At 35.6% G+C, this 15994-nt stretch overlaps 2 protein-coding genes and 1 long non-coding RNA gene across 19 annotated transcripts; 2 read left to right on the forward strand and 1 right to left on the reverse strand.

Moving 5' to 3' along the window:
* Nucleotides 1–2043: 2043 nt before the first annotated feature.
* On the forward strand, nucleotides 2044–7686 carry LOC107630875 (protein BONZAI 2-like). 14 transcript variants are annotated; one of them, XM_088508007.1, is made up of 16 exons: nucleotides 2044–2761; nucleotides 2857–2904; nucleotides 3310–3458; nucleotides 3553–3601; nucleotides 3969–4025; nucleotides 4389–4574; nucleotides 4665–4799; nucleotides 4957–5018; nucleotides 5112–5214; nucleotides 5296–5406; nucleotides 5549–5633; nucleotides 5719–5856; nucleotides 5939–6103; nucleotides 6367–6479; nucleotides 6560–6651; nucleotides 6735–7686. In XM_088508007.1, the coding sequence occupies exons 1-10, from the start codon at nucleotides 2612–2614 to the stop codon at nucleotides 5377–5379; spliced, it is 1023 nt and encodes a 340-aa protein (XP_088364133.1). In that variant the 5' UTR covers nucleotides 2044–2611; the 3' UTR covers nucleotides 5380–5406; nucleotides 5549–5633; nucleotides 5719–5856; nucleotides 5939–6103; nucleotides 6367–6479; nucleotides 6560–6651; nucleotides 6735–7686. The 14 variants fall into 14 exon arrangements, with proteins under 14 accessions (XP_088364133.1, XP_088364134.1, XP_088364135.1 ...); XM_088508008.1 differs by having other exon boundaries at nucleotides 6581–6651; XM_088508009.1 differs by lacking the exon at nucleotides 6560–6651 and having other exon boundaries at nucleotides 6735–6830; nucleotides 6913–7686.
* A 234-nt stretch (nucleotides 7687–7920) lies between these two features.
* LOC107633531 (magnesium transporter MRS2-3) lies at nucleotides 7921–11743 on the reverse strand. Of its 4 annotated transcripts, none has more exons than XM_088507998.1 (4): nucleotides 11448–11743; nucleotides 9182–10188; nucleotides 8880–9096; nucleotides 7921–8491 (listed from the first exon to the last, which is right to left on the reverse strand). In XM_088507998.1, the coding sequence occupies exons 2-4, from the start codon at nucleotides 10123–10125 to the stop codon at nucleotides 8204–8206; spliced, it is 1449 nt and encodes a 482-aa protein (XP_088364124.1). In that variant the 5' UTR covers nucleotides 10126–10188; nucleotides 11448–11743; the 3' UTR covers nucleotides 7921–8203. The 4 variants fall into 4 exon arrangements, with proteins under 4 accessions (XP_088364124.1, XP_088364122.1, XP_088364125.1 ...); XM_088507996.1 differs by having other exon boundaries at nucleotides 9170–10188; nucleotides 11448–11708; XM_088507999.1 differs by having other exon boundaries at nucleotides 9182–10191; nucleotides 11448–11702.
* A 1627-nt stretch (nucleotides 11744–13370) lies between these two features.
* LOC107630876 (uncharacterized) lies at nucleotides 13371–14674 on the forward strand. The gene is made up of 3 exons (XR_001618427.3): nucleotides 13371–13654; nucleotides 14078–14166; nucleotides 14342–14674. It is a non-coding gene; the product is annotated as an uncharacterized LOC107630876 (long non-coding RNA).
* The last annotated feature ends 1320 nt before the right edge of the window (nucleotides 14675–15994 follow it).

Raw genomic sequence — 15994 nt, forward strand, 5'->3', positions numbered from 1 at the left:
TCTCCAAATTATATGTAATAAATATTTGAAAGAAGAGAAATGAAAATATAAATTAGAAAGATAAGCGGTGAAAATTTAAACTTAAATAAAAAAAACTAAAAAACTATGTATATAACAACAATAATAAAAATATTTTTATTTAAATTATATTATTTTGTTAATTTTTTTCTGTAAAAGAAAAAGATAGAAAAAATAGAGAATGAGAGAAAAGAGAGAGAAAGATAAAGATGAAAAATGAGAGTGAGCGTGAGAGCGAGAGTTTGTTAATTTTGAAAGAAAAAAAATTTTTTAATTGTAGAAAAAATATTGAATGACATATTTTGATTTGTCAAATTACTAATATAAAATATAAATTATATATAGAGTAAAAATAGTAGAGAGAAATAGAAAAATAGAGAAGTAGATGAGAGAATTTAGGAAGGGAGTTTATTAATTTTGAAAAAAAAATATTTTTCTCAATTTTAATAAAAGAGTGTCATATCACACATTTGATTATTAAATTAGATAGTAATATATGATACATAATATAGGTATATTTCAATTTCAATTTTAATATTTCAATTTCAATTTTAATGCAATTATAGAATGTCATGTTGCACATTTTGATTGTCAAATTAGTAATTAGTCATTGATATTGATAATGATATATAAAATAGATAGAGTGGTTGAAGGAATGAGAGAAATAGAGAAAGGAAAAGGAAAGAAGAGAGAACTCTTTAATTTTGGAGGGAAAGATTTGATTTCAATTGTAACGAGGGAGTGACATATGGCACATTTTGGTTGTAAAATTAGTAAGGAGGAGAGAAGAATTCTTTACTTTTGGAGGAAAAAATTTAATTTCAATTACAATGAAAGAGTGATATGTGGCATATTTTAGGTTGTAAAATTAGTAAAGAAAAGAGAAAATTTTCTTAATTTTGGAGAGAAAGATTTGATTCCAATTGCAATGAAAAAATGACATGTAATACATTTTAATTGTAAAATTAGAGATATATAAAAGATTTTAAATTTTAAAATTAACTTTACAACAGTATAATTGTCATTTTAAATTTTTTAAATATATATCTTTATTTTTATAGTTTAGTCTTTTTTAAAATTATATCATATTTCTAATTCAATATAAATTACTTTAATTTTAAAAGATATTTTAATTTTTAAAATTAATTTTTTTTGGTAAAATTTTTTAAAATAACTCTAAAAGGGTGGAATTATAATTTCAGGTCTTTCAATTTTTTATTTTTATTTTTTGGTTAATCGTATAATAGTCCAAGAAAAAATAAAATATACCAAAATAAAAAAAGGTGGAAACTCAGGTGCAGTCGTCTTTACGTGAAGTTGATAATTGAGAGTGCTTAGATGATTTGACTGATTTGACTAAATTTTCATCTAACGGTTCTTAACTATCAACTTCACGTAAAGTCGACTGTACCTGAGTGTCTACCATAAAAAAAACTCTTAGCCCAAATATATTTTTTTACTCACTATAATATCAAATACTAACAAAAATGGCCATCCAACTTAAAATGGGTCGACAAGTTCTAGCAAAAAAAAACTCTCCTCTTTCTTTTGCATCATATTTTGTTTTTGGAGCATTTAAACTTCATTGAAGTTTGGAATTAGGGATGTCAATGGGGCAGGACGGGGCGGGGATGCCTCCCTGCTCCTCGTCCCCGCCCCCAAAATTAATCCTCGTCCCCGCCCCATTCTCTGCCATGGGGATAATTGTCCCCATTCCCATTCTCCGTGTTCCCCGCATTTCCCGCGCGGCCCCATTCCCCATCTCCCTATATTTAACATTCATATGAAAATTATAATAAAAAATATAAAAAAACAAAAAAACAAACTACAAAATATTATTACAACACACAAACATATCTTATCAAGATTATAAATCCAAAAATATAACAAAGAAAATCATAGTCCATAAAATAAAATCTTGAACAATAGGATTAAGATTTTTCAATGAGTGAAATTACTAAAAGAACCCCTATATTAGAAATAAAGTAAGGATTATAAATAAGTTAAAAAATTCAAGAAATTATCGGAAATGGGGCGGAGATCCCCGCTCACCTGTCTGGAGAAATTTCGCTCTCCATCTCCATCCCACAAAAAAAATTCTCCACTATTAGGCCCCATTCCGGAAGGTCCTTGCGGAAATCCCCACCCGTAGCGATTTTTGACACCCCTATTTAGAGTATCAAATCGGGTCCCATGTTACATATTTAGTTGCACGGACTCTCTAGATCTTCATCATCTTTCAAAAGAGCAAAGAGAGCGACAAAAAGATAGGAATCAGTGGAAATGAAAATATGGTCTTTTACTAATAATTTGAAGTCTTCGCTTCTGAAAATTCTTATTCTTTTCCAAGGAAGGTAAAACAGACATAAATAACGAAACCGCTTTTTGGTACCCCACAGCTTTATATAAAGTCCAAAGCGAGCATTGCCACTGAGGAGTGAGTGAGGAAGGGTTCTGGAAATAACGGAGGAAGAAGCTAACAAAGTTCATAGATATTTATTTGATTGGCAACTAACAAAGTAGATAAACAAGGAACAGCAACAGGATTAGGATTATTCCATTCATTCATTGTTCAATTCAATTTCAGTCTCCGATGGGTAACTGCTTCTCCGACGTCCCCGGTGGCCGCGCTGCCATCGGGGGAACTGCCCGAGGCCTCCTCAACGCCATCGACGCTCCCAACGACGCTGTCGACAACTTCCTCAGGTCCCGCGGCTACCACGGCCTCTTCTCTCAGATCGAGGTTCCTCCCTCTCTTTCCCTTCTTTACCTTCCACCACTCCTACTCTTACCTAACTAACTTCTCTTATGGTAACGTTTTTGTCGTTTTGCTGGCAGCTGTCGTTTTCTGCTTCCGGCTTGCGCGATCGAGATGTTCTCTCTAAGGTTCGTCGTTTCGAGCATCCATCGTCGTTTATATCTTTGTTCTGTTATTTCTTTCAGCTTCAGTTTCATGTAGTTCAGTTGATGAATGTCAATTTCAGTGTTGCAAGACCAGAATTATCTCTTGTTTTCTGTAACGAGCTCGTGATATTTTTTTTTTAAAAAAATAAAGCAAAACAAACAAACAAACAACGAAATTATTGCAAATCCATAATTCATTTTAGGCAATTGTGCAGGACTATTTGATTATGGTGACGTTGCATTGAAACTACATATATTTTATAATGAAAATGGGGCCAGGCCATTGTTATTTCATTCTGGTTTTGGATTGTTATCTTTTCCTGCAAAATTGTTGTGATGGTAAATACGGTCACCATTGACTGTTTGTGTGGCTGTTATTTGCTGTAGATTGATCCAATGATGGTTCTTTATACAAGAGGGAAACATGGAGCACTTGAGGAAATCGGCCATACTGAAGTAGTTCTGAATTCTTTGGATCCTAAGTGGATTACTAAACACTTAATCATGTATCGTTTCGAGGTTGTTCAGTTTTTAGTGTAAGTTAAATGCTTATATTTATACTTCTAACAAGGCACACTAGCATTTTGTTTTTTCACTAGGAATCATTCTGTAAAATATTTTTTATCACAGGTTTCGAGTGTACGACATTGATACTCAGTTTCACAATTTGGATGTGAAGGTATAGTGTTTACCTTGGAGACTCTTGAAGTCACCCTTTTTCCTTTAAGTTCAAGTGGCTATTTAATAAAGATAATTTTACATGTTATATTCTAAAGTGTAACCCTTTCTTAATAGGATTGTGAATTTTACTGTTTTGTGACTTCTTTATGATTCTATGCATACAACTGAACCTGCTTAAGTTTTTTCTTTATTGGTTGACATTCTGCACAATCTTTTCATAAGGTTGTGAAACAATATATTCCTAGTTATTTCCAAAACTATACATTGATTTGCTATGTGGAACTTTTTACTTTCTCTTTCATTAGATGTGATAACAAGTTAAAGCATAAAAGTCCATATTTGTAAGTTTTGATTGACTTATGCAGATGCTTAAGCTAGAAGAGCAACAATTTCTAGGTGAGGCAACTTATGCATTATCGGAGGTAATGTGGAAATCTTTCAGGCTATTGTGGCTGTTCAAGTTTTTGTGGTCTGATATCTGACAAGTAAATAAAAATTTCATTATACTCTCAGTTAAGCTGTATCTTCATGGCTTCTCACTATCTCACATTTATTACTTTTTCCCCCAAATCCCAATATATGCTGTTTGAAAGTGCTTACCATCTCAGTCTTTGAGTTAATAGCTTACTAGGTAACTGCCAAGCATATTGAAAAGTTTTTCAGAAAAGACGAGCATTTCATAATGCATACTCAAATTATGATGCACTAGCGCCTTATTCATTTCTGAAAATAAATTATCTTCCCAAGAACTCTTCCCATCAACAGTGACAGTATGGCATCTGCAGATAATTATAAAGTCTGATCGATCATTGGCATCAGAGCTACATAGAGAAGATCCTATCAGATCTATGCATTCCCAAAATTGCAGGAAGCTCTTGGTGCATGCCGAGGAATGTGTTGGCTCAAAGACTACAGTAGAGATGATATTTAGGTGCTCAGATTTGGAAAATAGGGATCTTTTCTCAAAAAGTGTATGTCTTAGTTTTTCCTTTTCTTGCTAGGTGTTATATGGAAAGCCAGTTATTATATAAAATAAGACATGGTTTTGTTTTGTCTTGTAGGATCCTTTTTTGATAATATCAAAACTTGTGGAAGGTGGTACCCATATTCCAATTTGTAAAACAGAAGTTATAAAGAATGATCTCAGCCCACAGTGGAAGCCAGTGTTCTTAAACATTCAACAAGTAGGAGGCAAGGTACAAGGATCACCCTCTTAATTTATTCTTTCCGTAAAACTATAAAAGTATGGAAATATGGCCATGTTTTATGAGATTATATATGGAATAATATGTTGAACTTCATGATTTAGACACAGTGGAAGCTCTCTCATTTTTTCGTTTTTATTATATACAGGACAATCCTTTGATACTAGAGTGTTATAACTTCAATACCAATGGCAAACATGATTTGATAGGGTAATTGGCAGTTACTTTTTAATTTCCTTCCTCTGTTTGTTCCTTTGTCTATCAATATACTTTCTAGGCTGAAATGCTTCTTTGTTTTATCAGAAAAGTGCAAGAGTCTTTGGCATTGTTGGAGAAGCTTCATGCTAGTGGTCAAGGAGGAACTTTATTTTTGCCTACTGGCGGTGGTCATAATTCTCATAACAAGGTTTTATTATAAAGTTTATTTGTGTCATGAATCCTTATTTCTTTCTCTAAAAAGTATAAAACATATTTTTCTATAATACAGGTATTAAAGAGCCGGGTATATCTGGACAAATTTTCTGAAAGTGTCCAATATAGTTTCCTTGATTACTTGTGGGTTTTGAATTGAACTTCTTGGTGGCCATTGATTTTACAGGTACAGCTCATATCCTCAAATGAAGTGTACCTTGTTATTTTCTAGATTTCTGTAGTTGTCAACATGAGGGGCCTTAGATATACCAGGATGACAAAGGTTTATGCATTCTTAATCAAATATAACTAACCTCCTGGTTTATCAGCTTCATTGCTTCAAATGGGAATCCACGCCTTCCAGATTCTTTGCATTATATCGATCCTTCAGGATGGCCAAATGCATACCAGAAGGTGAGAACTGAGAAGTGATCTTTAGTTTGAATCATTTGTTTTTCCAGCGATCCTTGTCTTGAACTTGTCACAACTTTATTTCTAGGCAATTGTTGAGGTTGGAGAGATGCTACAGTTTTATGATTCAGACAAACGATTTCCTACATGGGGATTTGGTGCCTGACCAATTGATGGTCCTGTTTCCCATTGTTTTAACCTCAATGGAAGCAGTCACTATTGTGAGGTAGATATGCTACACCTGTTCTTGCTTTTGTTTTCACTTATCATAAAATAGTTCATCATGATTGAAGTTCTGTGTTTAACAGGTGGAAGGGATCCAAGGAATTATGATGGCATACGCAAGTGCCCTGCTTAATGTTTCTCTTGCGGGACCAACTCATTTTGGACCTGTCATAAGCAATGCTGCACTTACTGCCAGCCAATCTGTAGCAACTGGTGCAAGAAAGTATTTTGTTTTGTTAATAATCACAGTAAGAAATAAGAATTAGAACTTTTTTATTTCTCTCTAGAACTATGTAGCTGCAATTTACTCTTCCTCTAGTCTTTTTTCTTCCATGTCTCTTTCCGACATGCGCCTTGTTTCAGCCATAAAATCATAGCAGAGCTAATCACTCTATATCTGTGTTGCATATGAGAAAAAATTCTTCTTTGTCGTGACTTCTAAGCCTGTGATGATTTTTTGCATCATCTTGCTTTTCCACTGCTGATGCTGACATTTAATTGACATCACTAGGATGGAGTGGTGACAGATCTCCAAGAAACAAAAGATGCCCTTGTTAAAGCCTCTGACCTACCATTATCAATCCTTATCGTTGGAGTTGGAGGACTGATTTCAACGAAATGGAGGTATGAAAACATGTCGCCTTTTTATACATAACTGTTCCTCATGGGAACTGTGATCAGTATACCACAACTGGTTTTTTTAGTTTTGCTATTCCTTTGAATAGATTTTAGATGCTGCCAAGGGGGAGAGACTCGAAAGTTCATTCGGACGTGTTGCTTCACGTGATATAGTCCAGTTTGTTCCATTTCGAGATGTTCAAAGTAGGTATCAGTTTGTAATTTCTAACTCACAAAGTCTTTGCAATCTTCCCATTGCAGGTGGAGAAATTTCAGTAGTTCAAGCACTTCTAGCAGAATTACCTACTCAATTTTTATCGTACATGAGAAACAGGAATATCCAACCGACTCTCTAAGGCATGTAAAGAAGAACCATTTTCAAACTACATAGTAAAACGTTCTATCCATTGATTGTTGTGCCATTTCAAGGTCCTCGCAGTATATTAAATTGAAATTTGGCTAAAGGGTGCAAACTCGCGCTTTGTGCTGAATGCTCATTTAATTGAAGGTCAAGAAGGGTTTGCTAGCCAACTGCATTTATCTAAGATTGGTATCTGTCTGAGCGAGCTTTATGGGTAGGATTTCCTTTCCTTCTTGTACTCATGCTTTTCTTCAAGCTCTGGGGAAAATTTTAGTCGTTCAGTGAACGTTGAAATCCAATAAGTGAAAATATTTGTGAATTGATACTTTGATGCAAGTTAGATCATTGATGTCTTTAGGTGGAAATTGATTATATCCATGAAGTTAGTAAAGGTTACTAGATGGAAATTTTAAATTTATCATAAAAAACAGGTGGGAGGGTGGACACAAAGAATATGATGGACTCACCTTTGTAGCAATAAGGGGAGCAGGACATGAAGTTCCTTTGCATAGATCAAAACTTGCTCTTTCACTTTTCAAATCCTTCATAGCTGGAACCTCCATGCCCACTCTTCAGCTTGTCAGTGACTCCTAAAATATGCATCTCGAATGTAGTGCCTCTTGGAATGATCATTTGGCAATGTATTTTCATTTTTCTAACTAGGGATTTCTTATCCAATGAATAGCTTCTCATACCACTTATACAGATGTATACCTTTTTTTATCCCTAGAAATCAAGAGACTGTAATTTTTGTGTATGTGATCTTTGAAGTCAAGCAAATCTCATCATTGTAACAAATCTCATCATTGTAATAAGATCAATAAAATATACATGCTTTGAGATTTACAAAAATGTTAACAATTAATATTTTGTTTATAATTTTGTTACTCAATGATAAACGATTAATAACATCTTTATTCATGTTTAATTTGTTTAAATTTTGGCAATTGATCAAATTAAAGTAGGTAAACTATCAAAGAGGAAAGAGCCAAATGTAACTGCCCCATAATCAGGTACTGAAAATGAAAATTAACTGGATATTCTCTTCCAATTTAAAGCTCAGGTAACAGCCATGAACCCCTCATTGTTCTTTCTCAAGCGTTTCTAAATTTATTTCACAATGAAAATGAATAAGTCTATGTACAGATCACAAATAACTGGCATGTTTCTACCTTAATGACTTTCTTTCGATCTAGTATAATATTTCCACAGACAAAATAGTTGAAGATCACAAATAGAAGTAGCAGCAGGTAATGTGGTAATGTAGCAATGATGCACTGTATTATTAGAATTTCAGGTGGATAAAAAAGGAGTGATTTTTGTATAGCATAACATTTCTTCTATGTGTGCACATAAACAGGGCGTGCAGCTACTCGAGCAAGCGTTTGTACTTGCACCAGGCAATGGCAACCACATACAAGAAAATGGTTCCAGCAGCACTGCCCCCAACAGTCCAGAAGAACTCTCCATTCCCGGTAATATTTGAATCAAATAGCTCAATATGAATGTTCATGCCAAAAATACCAGCGACAACGACAAAGGCACTCACTACCAGAGTTGCTGTGGTCAACATGACTCCCATTTGGAGCAGATGATTCTGTTTGTCATCCAGCATTATGTTGATGTAGTCCTCTGTGTCGTCCACGTATTCCCTTAGCTTCAATAGGATCACCACAACAAAACAACATCAAAACCAATCTTATCGTTAAGGTAACATGTAAATCACAAGAAGCTCACCAGACCAGAAATATGTTGGTTAAAATTTGTTTTAAGCATTTTCTTTGAAAAGACCATAGCCTAAAACTACCAAGGCACAATATTTGCCTCTATTACCCAAAAAGAGAAATTGTCCCTAAAATTTTGAATCTCTAACATGTTTGGATCTTTTGCAAGTAATAACAAGCAAAATCCTCAATTAGAAACCAGACAAGCGTCACAATAATTCTTGGAAACGGGAATTAGTTGCTTATAAAACACAAGATTAAAAGGTAAATGGTAGTTATAGGCAACGGAAAAGGGCATGACAAAGAAATGAAAAGACATACAGTAGAGAGCTTGTTGAGTGTGCCATCGATTTGCACAAAATATGCTTCCAGGAGCATCTCAAGCTCCTCCACATCAAGATGCTTAGTTGTGGTACTGTAGGTAGTGCTAGCACGGCTGTCCCTGCTAACTCCCACTAATAACCTGTCATCATCATGTTGATGATCGTCATCGCTTGCAGCAGCTCCACCCTCTTCCAATGATATTTCAGGAGGAATGCTGCTAAATGGAGAATTAGAATCAGTAAAGCAGTACTAACTAACAAGATTCAAGGCAAACAGAAAAGATTTACATGTACGCGTGCCTGTCATCGACATCAAGTTGATTATGGTGGTCATTGTCAACATCATCATCATTTATAGAGGAGGCAGAAGAACTGTGGAGCTGTTGTAACTTGTCGGTGAGATACATCTCAGCCATATCGTCGTCGTCATCGAGCAAGTGTTCTAACTCATCCCTTACCTTCTGAACGCGACCAGTGATGGCAACAAGGCGGCTCTTAATTTGACGAACCCGTTCCAAATTGAGAGTACTGATCTTGGAAGTGAGCTTGTCCAAGGCAGGGTGGGCCTCCTGTTCCAGGGTTTTTGCCTCGTTCTCTAACACACTGCACGCAGCCTCCAGGCAGGCCTCCAGTGCCACAAACTCGAACGGCAGGATCTTCATGCCATCGCCATTCTGGATACCATTCTGCTTCGATTGGGCTTTCACTTGCTCCCCAACGGGATCGGTATCTTCATCTTCATCCTGTCCCTCTCTTGATTGCCCTTCTTCCGAGTCGTACACTTTGCTCAACTTGAAATCATCCGAAGCCGCAGCTGCCGCAGCAGCTCCCTGGACTTGGTGGTGCCGGAGGATCCTCGAGTGGAGCTCCTCCACGAAAGGGGTCACGGAGGGGTCGCGGGAGTTGAGGAGGAGGACCTCGTGGGCGGTGATGATGGCCTTGATGTGCTCGAGGTTGATCACGATGGCCCTCTCACGGCCTAGCACGGTCGAGGGGTAGGACAGGAGGGGGTCGAGGATACGGAGGTCGCGGGCGGGGAGACCCGTGCGCCGCATGATGGCGTGCTTGCCGGCCTCCACAACCTGCTTCTGACCACTGGAATCGAGAAGCAGCCACGCCCTCACCCCGGTCCCCTTCTTCCTGCTTATCGGATTCGGAGCAACAGGAACCCCAATCCCATCCATCATCCCTGCCGCTGCTACCGGAACTGGAGGCGGACCCTGACCCTGACCCCGAATATTCATCACTCGATTCCCTCCTTCACTTAATCAATTATTCAATTCTTGCCTTGTATTAATTGTATTCACCTGCTGAAACGATGTGGCTACATTAGGGGTAGAACCGAAACAACCGGTGATTCAACCGAAAAAACCGTTTTAGAATAAAATAATAAATAAATTATAAATAAACATCCTAAAATATAATTATAATCTAATATAAATCTTAAAATATCTTCTAAATTTAAAACACTACATAAAATATCATCAACCAAATTCATATGATCTTATCAAAATACATACTCAAGTTAAATAATAAAAAGAATATCTAAATATTAAATACCAACATAAAGATTTATCAATCATCAAATGCATTGTTATGAAGAGGATTAGAATTGGCAGTATCATTCGAAATAGGAGGATTAGGATTGGCAGGCAAGTTATTGTTCACAGATGCATTGTTCTCAGCAATTGCTTCTTGATTAATACTATCATCCATAACTGAAATTAATAAATCATTCACAAAATTAAAAACAGCAGTAGCACAGCCAGAAATAAAAAAATTATCATTCAGCACCAAACAGGACATTCAGCAACAAAACCACCATTACCAACAGCATTCAGCATTCAGCAACAAAAACACCATTACCAACAGCATTCAGCAACAAACAGGGCATTCAGCAACAAAAATTAGCATTCAACAACAAAGTGTCATCAATCAAATCCATATGATCTTATCAAAATACAATCTCAAAAGTTAAATAGTAAAAAGACATATATAAATATTAAAAACCAACATGAAGATTTATCAATTATCAAAATCCGTAGATTAGAAGAACCTTGTGACTGACTATTATTCGAACTAGGTGGATTAGGATTAGCAGAATCATTTGAATTAGGAGGATTGGCAGATGAATTATTACTCAAACAGGCATTATCAACAACTGCTTCTTGATTAATATTTCTATCCATAACTAAAATCAATAAATCATAATCCAAATTAAAAACAGCAACAGAACGGCCAGAAATCAAATAATCATCCATAAGACCATAGAACAGAATCATTAACAAATCCATTACTCAATTTCAGAAACAAATCCATTACTCAATTTCAGAATCAGTAACAAATCAGTAACAAAAGCACATATTAGAATAGAATCAGTAACATATCAGAAATCAATCACTAACTTCAGAGTTCAGATTCACAAATCCCTAATTTCAGAAATTGCATATTTGAGTAATTAAAAACGACGATCACTAACCATCGAAGAACAAGCATGAAGAGGGTTTGGTTTCTAAACAGACAATAAAAAAAACAGGAAGAACAAGCACTAGCAGTGAGCATTGACCTTCGACGACGACAGAGAGCGGTTGAGCGCAATGGACGACGGCGAACAGGCGACTGATGAGAGCGAACAGGAGATGGATAGCGAACAGGGGATGGTGAGAGCGAAGTAACGAACGCCGATAGCACGAAGACGGAAGTTCTTGAGTACGACGGAGGCGGCAACAGCAGTCTCTCACTCCGACAGACGGCGACAAGATTGGCGGAGGCTAGGGTTTGCTTTCTTTGGTGGAGGCTATGGCATTTGGGTGATGACTATGGAAGGAGTGGGAGAAGGGAGCCAAACGCGTGCAATCCCTTTTTTTCCTAAGGAAACGGCGTCGTTTCTTGTAAACCGGCCTGGTCCCGGCCCGCTTTGACCGGCCGGTTCTCGGCCGGTTCAGCGGTTTGTATCCGGTTTCTAGAACAGCGGTTTCTGCTAATAAACCGAACTGCCTAAGCTACCGGTTCGTAGTTTGACCGGTTTTCAGAACATTGATTTTTTTTGTTCTAAATGGCAAAATGGCGTCGTTTTCTAAGAACCGGCCAGTTTTTGGTCCGATCCAACCAACCGATTTCCGGCCAGTTCAACGGTTTTAAAACAGTTTTGTATTAACGGTTTTAAGAGGATGATTGGATCGTTTTTCTTGTCGGTTTTCGGTTGAACGGTTGAACCGGTTGGTCTGGTCCGATTTTTAGCACTATGCAAAAAACCCTGCTGCATTCGCAGAAACTATGAGAGGAGTTGTCGGTAAGTGATGGTGATTAGTAAATCTGCTGGGCTTTTTTCTGCTGTTTCAGAAAAAATTTTGGTATATGGTGTTTGGGCTTGCTTTTTTGGTTTGATCTGAATATTGTGATCCATACGATATGATTAAGTTATGGACTATATATGAAGCAGGAAAAAAAATGATATGGACCTAAATAATAATAATGGAGTTAAACTAAGCCTCACTTGTAGACAAGGATTCAGGTTCTTAGATTCGCCGCCCAGTGAACATGTTCTGTTCCTTATGAATGATGATGTTAAAGGGAATTTATGATGGACTGATATAGATACGGGAACACGACACGATACGAAATATTTCGATACATGAATTTTAAAATTTTATAAGATACAAGGACACACATATATATAAAATATAAAATATTTTTTTAGATAAAACATAATGATATTTTGATATTTTATTGATAGTAAAACATAAGTTTATTTTTTAATTGATTTTAATGTCTTATTTTAATTATAGAGAGTATTTAAAATATTTTTATTTTAGTAAATAATAATATATACTATTTCTAAATTTATTTCAAGAATACATGTTGAGAATAAAGTTAGACATACTGACACGTGATGATATTTATGTGTATCTAAGCCTATCTGATTTTTTTTTCGTTTTTTATTAAATTGGATACACACTATCACGTGTATTTTAATTTTTTTTTTAATTTAAACTTCTCATTTCTTAAAGTAGTACGTTTGTTTAACTTGATTAATTAAAATTACTTATTTTAATATTTATTTTGCAACCTTAATTTCCAATACTTTTAAAATTAAAAAAAATATAAAATTCAAAATTATTTGTTTTCAAAGATTTAATGGTTTCAAATTCTAAAATTTGAAATTAAAAAAAATTAAAATTTAAAATTATCTATGTTCATTGATTATGGATATAGTTTCGTGAGGACGGCAATGCGTAGCACTCACCTGAGACCAAGGTTCTGAAAACTGGTTCGAATCGGCCGGTCAAACTGTGAACCGATGAGAATTACGGTTCGATCATATGCTAAAATCGCAAAAATAAAAAATAGAAATTGAACCGCTAAACCGACCAGAAACCGATAGGTCGGACCGAACCGGGACTCAGCCCCTTTTCTGAATATTACCAAAAACGCTGCCGTTTTGTGAGCTGATCTACTAATAGTCTAATACCCTAACCATTACCAACCCAGCAACCCTAACTCACTCCAACGGCGCAGCAGCAGCACACACTCCCTCCCTCCCATCAATCTCGAGCTCGTCGTTCCTCTCAACGCCAGCTCACTCACTCCTCACTTCTCGTTCAGTCGCCGGACTGCTCTTGCCGCGTCACAAGTTGGAGCTTCAAAGCTCACTCCCTCACTCTTGCTCGTGCAGCTAACGATTCGGCAGTGGAAGCACAGTCGTTGGGCTCGCCTCCTGCCTCCGTCGCGAAGCTCTGTTCCACCGTCACCAGCGCCATCTCTGTTCCACCGGTCAGTGCTGCTCCCCCTATTGCTAAGGATTTGTTCTATTCTATGCTTCTAGCTGTTGTTACTGGTTTTAGGGTATCTATGTATTCTTAAGTTACTTTGGTGAATTTGTTAATTATTATAGCATTGTTCTGATTTATGTGATTTATATTAATTATAATTTATATTAATTATAATTTATATTTCTGATTCTGATTATTCTTGGAATTTTGATTTTGTTCATTATAATTTATATTTTTGGATTGTTTGTGATTTGATTTCTGTGATTTCTTTAAAATTTTGTGATTCCTGGGACTGGCTTCAATTCAAGATGGTATTGTATCGTTTCTGTGAATCAATCTCATTAGGGTTTGGTTTATTGATTCTTTCACTCTGGGGTGGTGGATTGGATTATTGTTGATAAGATTTTATGACTTGTTTCTGTAGATGGTGTTGTGATCAATATGGTTGTTGGTGGGGAAGTGGTCGAAAGCAAAGCAGTTTTCATTGCTGAAAAAGCTTGAACTAGAGAATCTGTATGTTGTTTCGTTATCCTTTTTCTTTCGATGTGTACTAGAAATTTGTAATTCAAGGAAGGTAGCTTGCTTAGAATCTCCATTAGCCTAGGCACTAGTAGTGTCATTCTGTTTCAGTAAACTAGTAATGTCTCTCTTGTAACTGCCTATTGAGTCTAAAATTCTTACTTTTCAGAAAACTGGAACCAAGATCAAGGAGCTTAGTTTGCTGGAAAGCATCAAGAGCAACCCATCAGAAAGTAATCATATTTTTTATGATCTAAATTTAATGTTAGAATTCATAGATGAACCTTTTTTCTTTGAAGTAAATAAAAATAATAATATTTTCTCCACTATCAAGAATATATTCAAACTTTTCAGGTGAGACTGTTAACTAGAAATATAGCAGTGTTAATGCATATGTTTGTAGTTTTTATCCTTCAGTTCATATGTTGTGATTGTGTTGATTTTTTTTGTTATTTTGACTTCTGAGTTTATATTTGAATGAGATCATAATATTATGGTTCAATGTGATTATTTATATTTTATTTATTATTTTATTATAAAAAGATTTTTTCGGTTGAATTACGGTTGAACCGGTTGAACTAGTAAACCAGTGAATTAGTAGCTAGAACAGTTCAATGACCGGTTCGGTTTTCAGAACCTTGCCTGAGACATTGAGTATGGTCTAGTGAGGATGGCGAAGCGTAGCGCTCACTTAAGACCAGAAGTGTGGTTTCTCCATAAGAATACGACACGCTCATGGAGGGAAAGATTTGGATTCCCTATGAGGACAGCGAATACTGAACGCTCATAGAGGGAATGATTTGCGAACATAGGGACGGCGATGCGTAGCGCCTATTTCGGAGATGTGGTCGGGTTGCGGGTATCCAAACCGACACGTGAGTTCATAGCCTGCTTAGGATAGACATGCATAATAATATCTATGCATTTGCATTTGGTTGTGTTTGTTTATTTTATTTTTGTGATTGTGCTGTTTGTCTTATTGTGACTTGTTTGTGTGTTGAATTGGGTCTTTTACTTGTGCTATTAGGTTGCGAATGTATTGAGGTGATTAAGAGCTGCTGATGTGTGAAAATTAATTATGTGGTTGAGAGAGGGTTAATATCATAGTTGTTGGAACCGAACCGGTGATCAAACCGGTCAGGTTACTGGGTCACTGGGTCATTAGTTCAACTGGTGGATCACTGGTTGAACCGGTTAATCCGGTCCTATGTAAATAAAAAACAAAACATAGTCAAAAATTTAAAATTAAAATTTAAAATATATATTTCACTAACATATTAAAAATATCTAGCTATTCTAAAACATGGAACAAGAATAATAAGTATTTTGTTAATTTTATCATAAATATTTTTATTTTGTTTTTATAGTAAAATAACTATTATTTTCGAATTTTAATAATTTATTAATTAGTTTATATCTATTATACTATTATATACAAGTATTTATTGAAAAAAATATTAATAGATATTATATAATTATGAAAAAAATAAGTAAGTTTATAATTATTGTTAAATAAAAATATAATTAATTTAAGAATGAGTGAGTTTATAACTAAAATTAAAATAAATTAAATAGAAGTAAATTATTTGTTAAAAGATATCTATATATTTTAATTTGCACATATATTAATAACAAGCAAGATAGCTTGGTGGTTTTGATTATCATTTCTCTCTTTTGGGGGTGGGGAGGGGGGGGGGACCCATCTTCATGTTGAGGAAATTTTGAAACTCAAGCAGTTCGGTCGGATTGATCTTTACCGAGTTTGACTGGTTTTTATCGGTTCGCACCGACGATCTAATCATCAGATCGAACTGGTATAAGG

The sequence above is a fragment of the Arachis ipaensis genome, chromosome B3 (genome assembly GCF_059453495.1).
Source record: "Arachis ipaensis isolate K30076 ecotype BB chromosome B3, ASM5945349v1, whole genome shotgun sequence".
Taxonomy (NCBI): domain Eukaryota; kingdom Viridiplantae; phylum Streptophyta; class Magnoliopsida; order Fabales; family Fabaceae; genus Arachis; species Arachis ipaensis.